At 43.4% G+C, this 15,250-nt stretch overlaps 1 protein-coding gene across 1 annotated transcript in view; it reads left to right on the plus strand.

Moving 5' to 3' along the window:
- The window catches only part of TAF2 (TATA-box binding protein associated factor 2), a 64,725-nt gene that overhangs the window by 4,368 nt on the left and 45,107 nt on the right, over positions 1–15,250 (plus strand). The window contains exons 3-7 of the mRNA XM_081874006.1: positions 2,246–2,406; positions 10,703–10,821; positions 11,318–11,459; positions 12,422–12,653; positions 13,736–13,920. Coding sequence (XP_081730132.1) covers positions 2,246–2,406; positions 10,703–10,821; positions 11,318–11,459; positions 12,422–12,653; positions 13,736–13,920 — 839 coding nt within the window. The remainder of the gene's footprint in view (positions 1–2,245; positions 2,407–10,702; positions 10,822–11,317; positions 11,460–12,421; positions 12,654–13,735; positions 13,921–15,250) is intronic.

The raw sequence follows: 15,250 nt of genomic DNA on the forward strand, positions 1-15,250 counted from the left end.
ACATGAATGGCTGGATTCGTCCTCCTTGTGTTGATGGAGATTGATGGATTTCAGTGCTAAATTCTTTCATTTTTCATGAGCTTTTGTGTTCCCAGGAACCCGTAATATATTCCACATGCTCTGTTTTTATGTGCTTACCCCCGGGCTGCAGATGAATGAGTGCCACCAACCAAGTTGTGTCTCTTGTTTCCTCGGGTTCATGGGGGAGAACTGAATAGTTGTGTTAGGGTGGGGTTTTGTTTTTTAGGTCAAAGCGAAGAAGGCATACTCGCTTTGATGGGATTGTGATCCTGCCTACAGTTGTTTGTTGCTATACCTTCACATTTACTGTGAAGGAGCTGTGGTTGGGTTTAGTGTCTGAGTAGCTTCTCCAGGAACACGGACAAAATTTTAGTGTAAAAATCTTCACAGTGTGATGTAAAAGTATATACTTAAAAGTCCCTCTAAAATGCCCAAATTATTGTACATGTACATATGTAATCATGTTGAGCTATGCAAGAGCTCAGTCCTTCCCCACCCTGCACACACACAAACCATTGGTGGCTGGAGGCGGTTAGGCTGTTGGTAGAGAGCAGCACTGTCTGTGGGTCAGGTTCTGCAATGGTGCCCCCTGCTGCAGTCAGGTGGGCAGAAGGCCGTTGAAAGGGGGCTTTTTTGGGTGGGGGAGAGCCCTGGTCACCTGGGGTCTGCTGGATCAGAAACACTCTGGATCCCCTCAGCTCTACCAGGCTGAAGCGGATGTAGCAATAAAAACAAAACTTGCCACTCCAACCTTCTCTGTTGGCAGGGTTTGGAATGCATCTGTGAACCCGCTGCTTCCCTCCTTTGCAACACCACCATTCCAGTCATTTCCATCTTCACTTTGGATTGCTTTGCCTATCAGTTAAATTATCAGGCAGGTTAAGTCAGCCACCATTGGCCCTCCAGGTGAACTGCAGCTCCCATCATCCTTGGCTACCTGCCATGGTAGCTGGGGCTGAGGGGTGGGGGTGTAGTTCAGTGACATTTGGTGGGCAAAAGGTTCTCCACACCTTCCCTAATCCATTATTCTAAGGACCTGGTGCCCGCTGTCCCCATTTTCATTGGCCACATTTTCTTACAGTGCTGTATGCCCATGACAACATTTCTGGTTTAGCAAGGAAACAGGAGAAAAAAAAATATGCAGGAACCATGGCACAAGGAGAATTGATACGGTGTGATAGATTTCACTGGAACTGGATCAAGGAGACGTGGTTTCAATTCCTTGCTCAGTTATGAAACTCGCTCGGTGATGTTGGGCCAGGCACCTAACTCACAGGGTAGTTGTGAGGAAAAGTGGGAGGCTCTCATAAATGGTGCTGTTAGCTTGGAGTTAAGTGTGCACAAATAGGAAGGGGAGAACCAGAGACCAAAAGGTCTGGTTGTGTCTCAGGACAAGCAGCATTTTCAAGTCTTGTCCCAAGTCATAATGTGTGCTCCATTAATTTACGGTGGTTGGAATTGGTTGAAAGCACTAATGTATTTCTGTAACCCAGAAATTGAAAAGCATTAATGTATGGCAGTAACCCAACTATGTGACCCAAGGCAGTATCACAAGTTTTGAAAAGTGAAGTGTGTAGGAATATGCCCCCTAGTTTCTGTGAAGGAGAGTTTTCCTGTGAAGGAGAATCATGGCACCTCATGCTGGATGTAGGGTGGCCAAAAAACAAACACACAAACAGGGCTCCTGTACTTTTAATATAGGCAAGAGGTGCTGGTGACTTCAGATATTAGACTGTAGCTCCCATCTTCCCTGAGCATTGGCTATGCTAGCTGGGACTGATGGGGGCTAGAGTCCAAGGACATCTGGAAGACGACAGGCTTCCCACCTCTGCTTTAATACTTGCAACAATGACAAGCTGCAGCTGGTGAAATTCCTCCTTCTGCACAGCTGCTAAAGATGTAAGAGCCCTGTCCTCATTTGCATCTGGTAAGCCTAGCTGTGCATAGGACATTCTTTGTTGATCGAAGGGAACATTGCACTCCTCTTGTTACTTTCTCACTTCTGACACAGAGTGTGTCCTTAACAAGCAGTATGAGAAGCAATCTGGTGAGAGCTGGTTTTTAAACCTTTCAGTTGATGCAAAAGGAAACTCATTTTGAAGCTATAATAGTATTTATAAAGTATTTATAAAGTATTTATAAATTGCTTTGGAGTGTAAACCTCTGCAGTTTAAGAAGAAAATATATGTTGTGTCCCTGATGTTGTTCTTTTAAATCTGTGCAGGGTTACGTGGAGCTGACAATATTTCCCACAGTTGCGAATCTGAATAGAATCAAGCTGAACAGTAAACAATGTAGGATATACAGAGTGAGAGTCAACGATCTGGAAGCGGCTTTTATTTATAATGACCCTACGCTGGAGGTTTGTCACCATGAGTCAAAACAGTAAGTAAATAGTTCATAGTTGCTGCCGTCTCTGAAATAGTGATCAATATCCTTTTTTGATAGGGTATGAAGTGGGCTTTGAGTCATGAGTTTTCTTGCAGAACAAGATTGATCAATTATAGATAGGTAGCCGTGTTGGTCTGCCATAGTCAAAACAAACAAACAAAAAAAGTAAAAACAAAAAATAAATAAATTAAAAAACATTAAAAAAATTCCTTCCAGTAGCACCTTAAAGACCAACTAAGTTAGTTCTAGGTATGAGCTTTCGTGTGCATGCACACTTCTTCAGATACACAGAAGAAGTGTGCATGCACACGAAAGCTCATACCTAGAACTAACTTAGTTGGTCTTTAAGGTGCTACTGGAAGGAAAAAAAAATTTATTTTGTTTTGAAGATTGATCAACACATTTAATAGGTGTCAAAAGTGAAGTAATGACGGGAAGTCTTAGTATTTCACAAATCTGAAGTTTTTGAGATAACATAGAGCATAGGAAGAATCCGGGATCAAGCCAAAAATCCATCTAGTCTAGTGTCCTGTTCTCACAGTGGCCTGCATTGCTTACTTTCAGACAATGCGCAGGCAAAAGAAAATGCTGCAATTGACACCTTGATAATGCCACGATTGGGCAGCCTTACCCAACTGTCAAAGGGGCCCATGGTTTAGAGGACTTTTGAATTCAACCTAGCAGCTAGATCCTATTGTCTCATGGCCTGATCCTAACCATACTGACCCAAAATGATATGACATGGATTTCAATGAAATGGATCCAATGAAGCATATTTCAGATTGCATCCTCACTCTGAAATATGATAACTAGGGCTTTTTTTCAGGCAGAACTCATTGGAACTCAGTTCTGGCACCTGTCAACTGTGCGCCATTGTCATTCTGAGAGAATGAAGGAGGTGTTCATAATGAGTTCCAGCACCTCATTTTCCAGAAAAATAGCACTGATGAGAACGATAGCATTGGCCTGTCTTGCAGGATGGTTGGAAAGATTATTGAGATAAAGTATGGGAAGTGCTTTGACTATTTAGGGAAAATGTTACAGTGATGCTAAGTATTTCTTTTAGTGGACATTGTTGGGAAATGAGGGCACATTCTTACACTTTAGGTTCCTGCTGCCTACCTGACTCCCAATGACACCATACCCCCTTGTATAAAAAGGATGCACGTGCAAGCAGAGACTCTGGGTGGTACAAATAAAGCTTTGCTGGATTTATTTAAGACATGTCTTTGTGGAGGAAGACAGTGCTTTCCCACCAAATCATAGAACTGTGGAGTTGGAATGGACGACCAGGATCATTTAGTTCAACCCACTACAATCCAGGAATCTTTGACCCAACATGGGGCATGAACCCACAACCGAGATTAAGAGTCTCGTGGTCTACCAACTATCCTGGTTTGCAATAGCAAGAATTGCCATTCTGGATACAGTGGTACCTCGGGTTACATACGCTTCAGGTTACAGACTCCGCTAACCCAGAAATAGTGCTTCAGGTTAAGAAGTTTGCTTCAGGATGAGAACAGAAATCGTGCTCCAGTGGCACGGCGGCAGCGGGAGGCCCCATTAGCTGAAGTGGTGCTTCAGGTTAAGAACAGTTTCAGGTTAAGAACGGACCTCCGGAACGAATTAAGTACTTAACCCGAGGTACCACTGTACATAGTAATGTTGCATATCTGAGCCAACAGGAAACAATCAACTCTTACACCCACAATTTACAAATACTGGACGTGTATTTTTGAGTAAGACACCTAAAAAGATTTCTTCTATGTAGTATCTTTATATATTAAGGGTGTGGTGAAAGAGGCCCCAACTAGTTTAACTAGCCGAAATAATAATTTGCTGGAATAGTCTAGATTAACTATGCATCTTGCCAAATAAATCTGTGACAGATGTACAACCCAGAGAAAGGTTTTTTGTTTTGTCACAACAAAGGCCAGAGTCTCTCTTAGCAAAACAGTACCCCTGGCCAAAGTATATCTTTATTTTTGATACATTTTTATTTTTAATAAAAGACTACATGTGCCTAACAAATTCCATTTTCAGCAGTATGTAAGAAGCTTCGAACAGGCTTGCACTGGTTTTAAGTTGAGACTTGGGCCTTCAGTGTCAGTAAGTGCCATGGAACTTTAGGGTTAAATACAAATGAATATATAGTGAAAAGATGTCAATCCAGATCTCCACTTCTCAGCTGCTACCATTTGTATGGAAAGTACAGTGGTGCCCCGCAAGACGAACGCCTCGCAAGACGAACGCCTCGCAAGACGGAAAACCCGCTAGACGAAAGGGTTTTCCGTTTTGGAGGCGCTTCGCAAAACGAATTTTCCTATGGGCTTGCTTTGCAAGATGAAAATGTCTTGCGAGTTCCTGCGGGGTTTCCCCCCCCCCCCTTTTCCTAAGCCCTAAGCTGCTTATCAGCTGATCCGCTAAAAGCCGCTAAACCGCTAATAGCGCTAATCCGCTAAACTGTCAATGGGCTTGCTTCGCAAGATGAAAAAACCGCTATACGAAGAGCCTCACGGAACGGATTAATTTCGTCTTGCGAGGCACCACTGTAAGCATACCCATAAGACACCCCCTCCACCATAATGGTTCTCTAAATAGATTCCTCTACAATGAGTCACATATTTGAACAGGACCAATGCACATGTGAAAAAGAGAACAAAATAAATAATGGTTTCTGTGAAATACTAGCCTCTGTTCCAAGGAGCCTACCTCTCATTACATAAAATATGGCCCATTTCTGTCTGTGAACCCACTGGTATTTATTATCTAACCACAAGTTCCCTCTAGATTTCGGAAAGCTGTCCTTTGGTGATAATTAGAGGCAGAATATTCCTGTATCATATTTACTTTAAAGTAAGTTGATTTGAATATCCCCGAAATTCATATTGAAGTTGAGACTTGTGCTGTTTATTATTTCTGGTGCTTATTATGTGTGATAATCACTAAAAGATTTAAAATATGAAAATGCCATTAGGGCAAGGCACAAATTAAGAATCGCTTTACGGGTGGTTTATTTTTGCTGGGCTTGCGTCTGATTCTGGAAAGAATTAAGTGTACAGATAGACTGCCTTTACTGGCTGTCAGGGAACTGCCATCGGAAAGGCAGGTGGTGGAGAGGCTCTCAGAAGCTAGGAGAGACTCAGCAGCGGGGGAAGGCACCAGTAGGGGGAGTGTGGGAGATCAGAGAGAGAGTGAGGCGCCAGACTGGCTCAAGGAATCTTCCAGCGAAAACAGTGGAGAAGTCGCAGGACCTCCTATAGGTACACCCACTCCTCGCCGGAAACTGTCGCGCCGAGAGTCCAGACGACGCGTTTCCGTTAAGGAGCTTCTATGCTGGAGTCGTTTCCGTAAACGCCCACTGTCGGATTCTGCCAGCGATTAAGGGAGTCATGCTTAAGGGGCTCCGCTGTACACAGAGTCTTGAGAAACATGCCCAAGATCTGAGGGACTGAACTGTTACGCACAAGTAGCTCATAATCCCATCACACTGGCATAGCATACGATTTGTTAAAGATGGTAAAACAAAATAAAATAAAAAGGATTGCAGGGAGCTTCAACAGGACCTCTCCAAAGTGGCGGTAAAATAGCAAATGTAAAGTGTAAAGTGATAAGTTAGCATGTGGTAGTTCTGACTTGATATATAGTGGTACCTTGGATCTCAAACTTAATTGGTTCCGGATGTCTGTTCCAAAACCAAAGCGTTCCCAAACCAAGGCGCACTTTTCCATAGAAAGTAATGCAAAATGGATTAATCTGTTCCAGACTTTTAAAAACAACCCCTAAAACAGCAATTGAACATGAATTTTACTATCTAACAAGACCATTGATCCATAAAATGAAAGCAGTGATCAATTTTCTGTACGATAAAATAAATAGATGATTATTATTATTTTTTACCTGCACTGATGATAGTCATTGTTTGGATGGGGGGCTTTTATCCATTTTTGCAGTCACACATCAATCAATCATTCATAAAATGAAAAACAAGCAACAACCACAAAAATGAAAAAGCCACACAAATAATAACACAAAAAATAGAAAAAACAAAAGCACCAAATATCTCCTCAGAACACTGCAATCAGAAATGGAAGGCTTTAATTATGATGGGGGGCGGGGGCTTCAATTAGCTGCTCAAGGATACAAATGGGATGAAAAAACCTTTATTATGATGCGGGGGACTTAAATTTGCTGTGCAAGGGTAAAACAAGATGAAAAAAGCCTTAATTACTATGTGGGGGACTCAAATGAGCTGCACAACAGTAAAAATGGAAGCTCATGCGCACGTTTGGCTTCCAAGGCAAAGTTTGAAAACCAAAACACCTACTTCCGGGTTTGCAGTGTTCGGGTACTGAGTTGTTTGGGAACTAAGCTGTTCGAAAACCAAGGTACCACTGTAGTGGGTATCCTCTTGTTGTTCCTCTTGCTACTTAGCTGGTAGTAACATGCTCCAAGCCTTCAGATTCGGATAGATTTCAACAACTAAAAAAGCAAGATTGGAAAGCTAGGGCTAATTTGCACACCATGAACATTGATTGTTGTTGATCATCTCACTCTATGACTCCTTTCTGAGTGTATGAATTGACTCCATGGAAGAGTACCATGTTTTATGAAGGCATGAGATGGTAGTGAAAGTTCTGCCTGTGATGTTTGAGCTGGAATTGCTTATTTATACATGCAAGTCACCACTTGTGCAGCAGCCATAGTATTATCAAAGGCTAAAAACTGAGCTAACATGTTTTCTTAATAAATGGTCAAAAATTCTTTCTGACTTGAATTTTGTCCTTCAGGACTGAGGTGTTTACATCCTCTGGACTATGCATGAATAACCTCTGGGCTATTCATGAATAATCAGTTTAGCCTTTTGAGTTTTCCAAGTTAAATTTCAAAAATTCAAAATGAAGTTTACTCAGTATGTGGTGGGTATGGAATGAGGTGGAAGGAAAGCTTTGGAATGAGGTCATGTCTGATTTTTGTGAGGTTTTAATTTGGCCCAAACCCTTTCATTGTACATAACCCTCCTTTTCTGTGGAAGATGAGATGGTGTGGGAAAGAAAGTATTGTGACTTCTTTTTTGTGTTCGAACCTTGTGGATAGTGCTCATGTTGGGCATATTGTAAAAAAGTAAGCTATAATGGAGCAACTAATAAACAACTTTAAGTCAAATGGGGAAAGAAAGGGCAGTTTTATTCCCTCCTTTTTGTCGCTGAATTTTATTGACTCATTTCAGGCATGATATTGCTAGTTTTGAAAAGTATCTCTTAGGAGATGAACTTGAGCTCATTGAGGAAAGAAAGCTACATATTTGTAAAACTAGTTCTGTGAAGAACTTGCTGTAGGACTCCGACTAAGAAAGGTATTCTCTGTTCTTCATTAGAACAGCCTTTAAAAGACTGTTAAGGGTATGGTGCAAAGCCACCCAGCCAAGGAACTCAATTGACTGTGAAATCACCACCATTAGAGTGCAACAGGATGTAGATGAGTTGGCGGTAATGAATGGGATTCGTTGTGGCTTGGTTTTGGAAGGTTGCTTTTTTAACTCTGAGTTTCCATGCGTTTGCGGCCTGAAATGTAATATGCAAAATGTTAAAACTGAACATACAGCTCGCACATTGTATATTATCATCCATTTAGGAAAAGATCAGCACCACAATAAGAATGGTTTCAGTAATATAAGGCAGTCTGTAGTAGACAGCGGGTGGCGCTGTGGTCTAAACCACATAGCCTGGGGCTTGCCGATCAGAAGGTTGGCGGTTCGAATCCCTGCGACGGGGTGAGCTCCCGTTGCTCGGTCCCTGCTCCTGCCAACCTAGCAGTTCGAAAGCACGTCAAAGTGCAAGTAGATAAATAGGTACCACTCCGGCGAGAAGGTAAATGGCATTTTCGTGTTCTGCTCTGGTTCGCCAGAAGCGGCTTAGTCATGCTGTCAACATGACCCGGAAGCTGTACCCGGCTCCCTTGGCCAATAAAACGAGATGAGCGCCGCATCCCCAGAGTCGTCCGCGACTGGACCTAATGGTCAGGGGTCCCTTTATAGTAGGGATGGGTGATGTTAGATTTTCAACATCACAATGTATCACCAGCCAGACATTATAGTTTGGCGACATACTGCAATGTTGAAACAAGCTGCATTGGCCGCAGCCAGCCTCAGCAGCATCGGATCGCTCATATGGGGCTGGGGGGAGGCTTCTTCTTCCACCCCCCATCTGAACCATCTGATGCCACAGCAGCATTCGGTTTCCCCTCCCACACCAGCTGAGCGATCCAAAGCTGTTGAGACATCAGGTTCGCTCAGATGGGTGGGCAGTTTCACGGAGCCCCCATCCTGCTGCCAGTGCTGGACTGGGGGCTACATTAAACGCTTGGCTGAAGGGAGCGGCAACTGGGTGCCCCTCAGCCAAGCAGTTTAAAGGAGGGAGAAACAAGCTATATTGGCGCTCACTAATGCAGTTTGTTTCTCCCTCTGCAGTAGTCTGAGGGCAGACCACGATGTCGGTTTCACTCAGCGGTATATCGCTGATGAAACTGCCGTGCTCCTGAGTCCCTCGGCTAGCAGGGCAACTTCATCCAGGGGGTGCTGCTAGCGGAGGGACTCGGAAGCGCAGCGGTTTCATCAAAGATATACTGCTAAGTGAAACCAACATCTGCTCCTCATCCTGGTCCTGGGCATTATATCAATATATCTCCCAGGCCAGTCTATTTTTCAGGGGTCAGCAAACAGTATCAGCAGTATCAGTCTGCTGTCCCTCAGACCTTGTGGGGGGGGGGGTCTGGACTATATTTTTTTTGAGGGGGGTATGAATGAATTCCTATGCACACTGGGAATAATGGGGCGGGGAAAGGTCAGACGTAATAAAATAAAATAAAATAAAATAATAAAATAAAATAAAATAAAATAAAATAAAATAAAATAAAATAAAATAAAATAAAATAAAATAAAATAAAATAAAATAAAATAAAATAAAATAGTGTGCATTAAAGCAGGGTGGGGAAGGCTCCTCAACAGACAAGCTGAACACCAGATGAGCACAACAAACATATGAGCACCACCATGCTGCTCATCCTCCCGCCACCCCCCAAAACACACACACAGACCCACAATTGCCCAACGGAGAAAAGGGTGGCAAGTTCAATATGCAAAGAACAGCCATGGCGAAGGAGGGGTGGTGGCTCCGGAGATGCCGCACCGGGGGGGGGGGAGGGAGGGTGGAGCTAGAAGAAGAGGCAAGGGGGGCAGGTAGTCTTTCTCCCCACGCAACCCCCAGCCCCCTTCTCAGTTGGCCGCCTGCCTCATTTGCCGAAGGGCTGGCGGTGGTGGCACAAAACGGGCTTCCTCCACGCCTAGAGAAAAAGGGCACTGCTCTTACCTTCCCAGGGGCTGCCGCCACCACTGCTGCCGCTGCTTCTCGTAATGCGGGTAGGCAGAGCGAGCTCCTCCGCTCCACCCTCTGGCCCACAGGAGCACCAGGGCGGCGGCAGGAGGAAGGGGCTGCCAATCAAATGCCACACCTGGTTTACCTCAGTGCGGCGTGGGGATGTCTTCCAATCAAATGCCGCTGAGGTAAGCCAGGCATGGCGTTTGACTGGCAGAGACATCCCTGCGCCGCGCTGCGGTAAACCAGGCAAGGCGTTGTGATTGGCAGAGCCGCCACCGCTCAGCCTCTTCCTCCTGTCGTCATTGCCGGGAGTCTCGGCTTCACGGCAGGTTTTTAAATGGCTGGGTGGGCCGGATTTAGGACCCCAGGGGCCATAGTTTGACGACCCCTGCTATAGTTATTCAGACCATTATTTTGTCAAATGTGAGGAGGCAGAATAATATACTTTCTGGCAATCTTGCTGGCTGCTGATTTGGCTTCCTGGCCCAATTGATGGTGTTGGATTCTACCCTTTCGATGTCTTTTTTGGCCTGGGACTGACATATTTTGGAGACTCCCTCTCTCCATACGTGCTTAAGTCTCCAGTTCCATTGTGTAGGGCGGACCCTGCTCCGTGTGCCCTTGCCACATGAAGTCAAGATAAGTGGAGCAATGGAGAGGATTTTCACTGCAATTGTCTCAAGCTTATCAAATGACTTTCTCAGTTAAGTTTAAAGCTTTTATTGTGACATTTCAAAGAGGGTGTATAATCTGCCCATGAGTGTTGAGTTGGCATTTCTAAGTGGTTACTGTTAGAGGTGACAATTTTAAGCACTTCTGTTGTGGGCATTTTTTATCTGCTTATTTGCAGCATGTGAAGTCCCTTGACCCCAAATCCTTTTTTGAATTTGAACTCTGAGTCCTTTGTGTTGCAGGAGAAATCTCAACTACTTTTCCAATGCGTATGCTGCTGCAGTCAGTGCTGTGGACCCGGATGCTGGAAATGGAGAGCTGTGCATCAAGGTGCCGTCAGAGCTTTGGAAGCACGTCGATGGTAAAGACCAGAAACCCTTAAAATGAAAGTGCTACAGACTTGCTAGCAATCTAGAATAGTTTTCCAGGCCTTGCTGCACTTTGGCAGGGCTTCAATGGCCTTGCAATGCTGGTGGAGCGCTTTTGATTTTGAGGTGTAGATCAGGCAAGCTGTTTGATTATGCGAATTACGGCAAGTTCTTAAGAGTTATTTCAAGCCTCCTAAACTAGCTTCTGTGTACAGAAAAATATATACCAAAATAAATAATCTCCCGCACATATTTTCAATAAAATGTGTTTTATAATAGAAAATTCTGTTTCGCTTTGAGAGTCCTGGGTCATCATCAAAGATCTCACCTTCATTCTTTCATCTTTTTCTCTTGCTTAGTTCATTGAAGTTCTGAGTACAAAGTGGTTTTGCAAGTTAATGAATAGTTAATGGTGGGTTTGCCACGTTTCTTCCAGAAATACCAGATTAATACATATTTTATTACATGGTTGCTCTTTTACTGCTGCAGAATTAAAAGTCTTGAAGGTACATATCAACTTTTCTCTGGACCAGCCGAAAGGAGGCCTTCATTTTGTGGTACCCAATGTGGAAGGAAGCTTAGCAGAGAGAGGGGCCCATGTCTTCTCTTGCGGGTATCAAAATTCTACAAGGTGAGAGTTGCAGAATCTTATGCTCCCATTTCCCACGGGCCTTGAAATTGAAGAGTGCTGTGAAAGTTGGAAATCAGGTCCTATTTTGCTTTACAGTCATTTCAGAATATTTTAAGACCATTCAGACATGGCATTTTCCTTACATGGAAGAAAACAAATAACCCATGTGTGCACCCATTGCCAATGGGCAGCTTTTCAATTGATGGTCATTCAGAAAAATAGATATTGTACGTGCTGCTCAGTAAATATAGGGTCAGCTGACTTGTGGTGCTTCATTACCCTCCCTTTCTTCTCTTTTGAATAATGTATATTTAATTTCCAGAGCTATCAGAGTCTGATTCATCATTGTTAAAATGAATGAGAAAGCACCTAAGACTGGCGGTCTGTCCGAATAGAAAAGGACAAATTTTAGCGTTTTACCTGTTTAGCTTTCCATTTTTTATATGTTATGCCACTTCAAGATAACTGGAATAGATTCCCCATCCCCACCCCTGTGGTTTTTTTGGGGGGGGGTGGGGGGGTGGAGGAATTAATCTGTACATTCCTGTATCATCAACAACAAGAAGAACAAAAAACAAAGGACTGAAGACATCACTGTTGGACCCCGGGAGCTGTCTTGCCAAGGTGCAAACATATTTCAAGTGTGCCTTGCAGTGTACTTTTCTGAAGGGCAACTTTTGAAGCCTCCCCAGACTAATCAGTCTTTCGGTATTGTAGAAGTGAAATTCTTATCGTGGAGTAGCAACCTCACGGGAGTCCTAAGCTGGCTAGCTTTTTGTAGTTTTTTGTGTTTATGCATTGACAGAAGGCAGTTATCAAAGATTTGGCAAGGGTCAGCTGCTTGCAGGATTGTGCTGTTTTGATAAAGCTAAGGCCCGAGATGCCTACACATCAAGTACTGCAACATTTGTCGTGGATTGGGAAGATGATTATGGTTTTTAATGACTTCACTTTCTCTCCAGGTTTTGGTTTCCTTGTGTTGATTCATACTCTGAACTATGCACATGGAAACTGGAATATACTGTGGATGCCACAATGGTGGCTGTCTCAAATGGAGACCTGGTGGAAACGGTGTATACTCATGATATGAGAAAAAAGACCTTCCATTATATGCTGACAATTCCAACTGCAGCATCTAACATCTCCTTGGCCATTGGACCATTTGAAATCCTTGTTGATCCCTACATGCATGAGGTAATTCTTTTCATAGGCAGCCTCTGTGTGGCACTTCTCGGCCTCGGTCCTGTATACCTGAAGGAGCGTCTCCACCCCCATCGTTCTGCCCGGACACTGAGATCCAGCACCGAGGGCCTTCTGGCGGTTCCCTCATTGCGAGAAGTGAGGTTACAGGGAACCAGGCAGAGGGCCTTCTCGGTAGTGGCGCCCACCCTGTGGAACGCCCTCCCTTCAGATGTGAAAGAAATAAGTAGCTATCTTATCTTTAAATGACATCTGAAGGCTGCCCTGTTTAGGGACGTTTTTAATATTTAATGCTGTATTGTTTTTAACACTCGATTGGAAGCCGCCCAGAGTGGCTGGGGAAACTCAGCCAGATTATTTATTATAAATAAATTATTATTATTATTATTATTATTATTATTATTATTATCCTCCTATTCCACGTGATTTGTCCTGGTGTGAGGTTCTTGGGTGGTTATTGATTAGGGTTTTACTCTTGCACTATTGGTCATATAGGATTTTTCAGTGATTTTTTTATTTGTCCTGTTATATTTCTTAGTTCTTAAGAAATCATGTTCCCTGTCCTGAATGCCCAGAGATAGAATAATAGCTAAAATAAGTTCTCAACAGCCAGAATCATAAAGTCGGAATATAAATTTATCGCTCTATTTGTATTACTATTTCCCCTCACTATTGCTTTATAAAAGTTTTGTGTGTTGTCGTAAGTCTGTTGCCTTATCTTTGGGAAGTACCAATTTTTGCTGTAACTTGCAGTCGATTCCAATTGCTGGAAGTTCACTACTTGAAAGCTGCTACTTTATGACACTTCATACTGCAGATAGGCTGTTGTACGTAGCCTCAGGCTGTGCCTCACGGTAACTGTTTTCCTGGATCTCTGGAAAGCTGTGGAGGACTAGCAAAGCTGCATAGCCAGTTCACCACCTCATGTTCTGCATCTCTAAGCTATATGCATGCAGTGATGGTGACCTCAGGGTCAGTCTTGATATTTTCCATTGGCAGCGTTTTCTAATGTTCACTTTTAGGTATTTGCTGACTTGAATTTGGTTTTGTTTTCTCCTTTGTTGTTGTTGTTGTAGGTGACTCATTTCTGTTTACCCCAGCTTCTCCCGCTGCTCAAACACACCACATCTTATCTCCATGAAGTATTTGAATTCTATGAAGAGATACTTACGTGCCGCTATCCTTACTCCTGTTTCAAGACGGTTTTCGTAGACGAGGCCTACGTTGAAGTAGCTGCTTACGCTTCCATGAGCATTTTTAGGTAAGTACTAACTGGGACACAGGTGGCGCTCTGGGTTAAACCACAGAGCCTAGGGCTTGCCGATCAGAAGGTCAGCAGTTCGAATCCCCGCGATGGGGTGAGCTCCCGTTGTTCGGTCCAAGCTCCTGCCCACCTAGCAGTACGAAAGCACGTCAAAGTGCAAGTAGATAAATAGGTACCGCTCCAGCGGGAAGGTAAACGGTGTTTTCGTGCACTCCTCTGATTCACCAGAGGCAGCTTAGTCATTCTGGCTACATGACCCGGAAGCTGTTTGCGGACAATGCCGGCTCCCTCGGCCAATAAAGCAAGATGAGCGCCGCAACTCCAGAGTTGTCTGCGACTGGACCTTTACCTTTACTCATAACTAACCCAACTAAAATGAAGTGATTTGAGAAATGCACAGATATCCATCACACTTAACCGTATCTCATGCTGGTAGAGAGATACTTCAGTCCAAATCACTAGAGGTTTTTTGTGTTTGCTCTTTTGTCTTTTTAAAGGAAACTCAGTGCCATCATTTATGTTCATAGGACCAAGGATAGCATTATACTGGGACCTGGGCTTTTGGCTGAAACTCAGCTGCGTACTTGCAGGGGATGCCTTTGAGCTAGCTCCACATTTCAATTCAGTTTCCAGCTTATAAAATGATGCCAAAGGTTGTCATAGAATCAACTGATGAGATAAGAATTGTAAATAACATGGCAGCACCAAAACGTTAAATGCCTGTGACATTTATTATTATTGCCAGATTGACTTCAATCCAATGCATAGTAATAACAATAATAATAGTAACAACAACAACAATTTATTATTTATAACCCGCCCATCTGGCTGGGTTTCCCCAGCCACTCTGGCTTCCAACAGAATATTAAAATGCTTCCAACAGAATATTAAAATGCAATAGCCTATTAAACATTAAAAGCTTCCCTAAACAGGGATGTTTTCTAAAAGTTTTCTCTTTGACATCTGGTGGGAGAGCGTTCCACAGGGCGGGTGCCACTAGCAGCTAGTTTTAGAAACATAGGGTGTTTTAAAATGTTCCCAATTTTAATTTTGCGACCACAGTCCAAAGTGCATTTGGCAAAGGAGGGATGCAGCTGTGATTTTTACTCTGAGTACACACACCTGTTGGTTCACACTTAGTGATTGTTTGGCTTCATGTTGCATGTGAAGCTGACCCATATAAGACTTAAGAAAGCTGTTTTATACTTCTCTTGTTAAAATTCTGCTATTATTTGTTCATCTTTACTTGATTAAACTGAGGTGGAGGGTTTTGTTTCTCCTGAAGATTTTGTTTGCCACCGTTGTTCATATGCTTGTTTGTGTTTTT

The sequence above is a fragment of the Podarcis erhardii genome, assembly GCF_964252035.2.
Source record: "Podarcis erhardii genome assembly, chromosome: 8".
Lineage (NCBI taxonomy): Eukaryota > Metazoa > Chordata > Lepidosauria > Squamata > Lacertidae > Podarcis > Podarcis erhardii.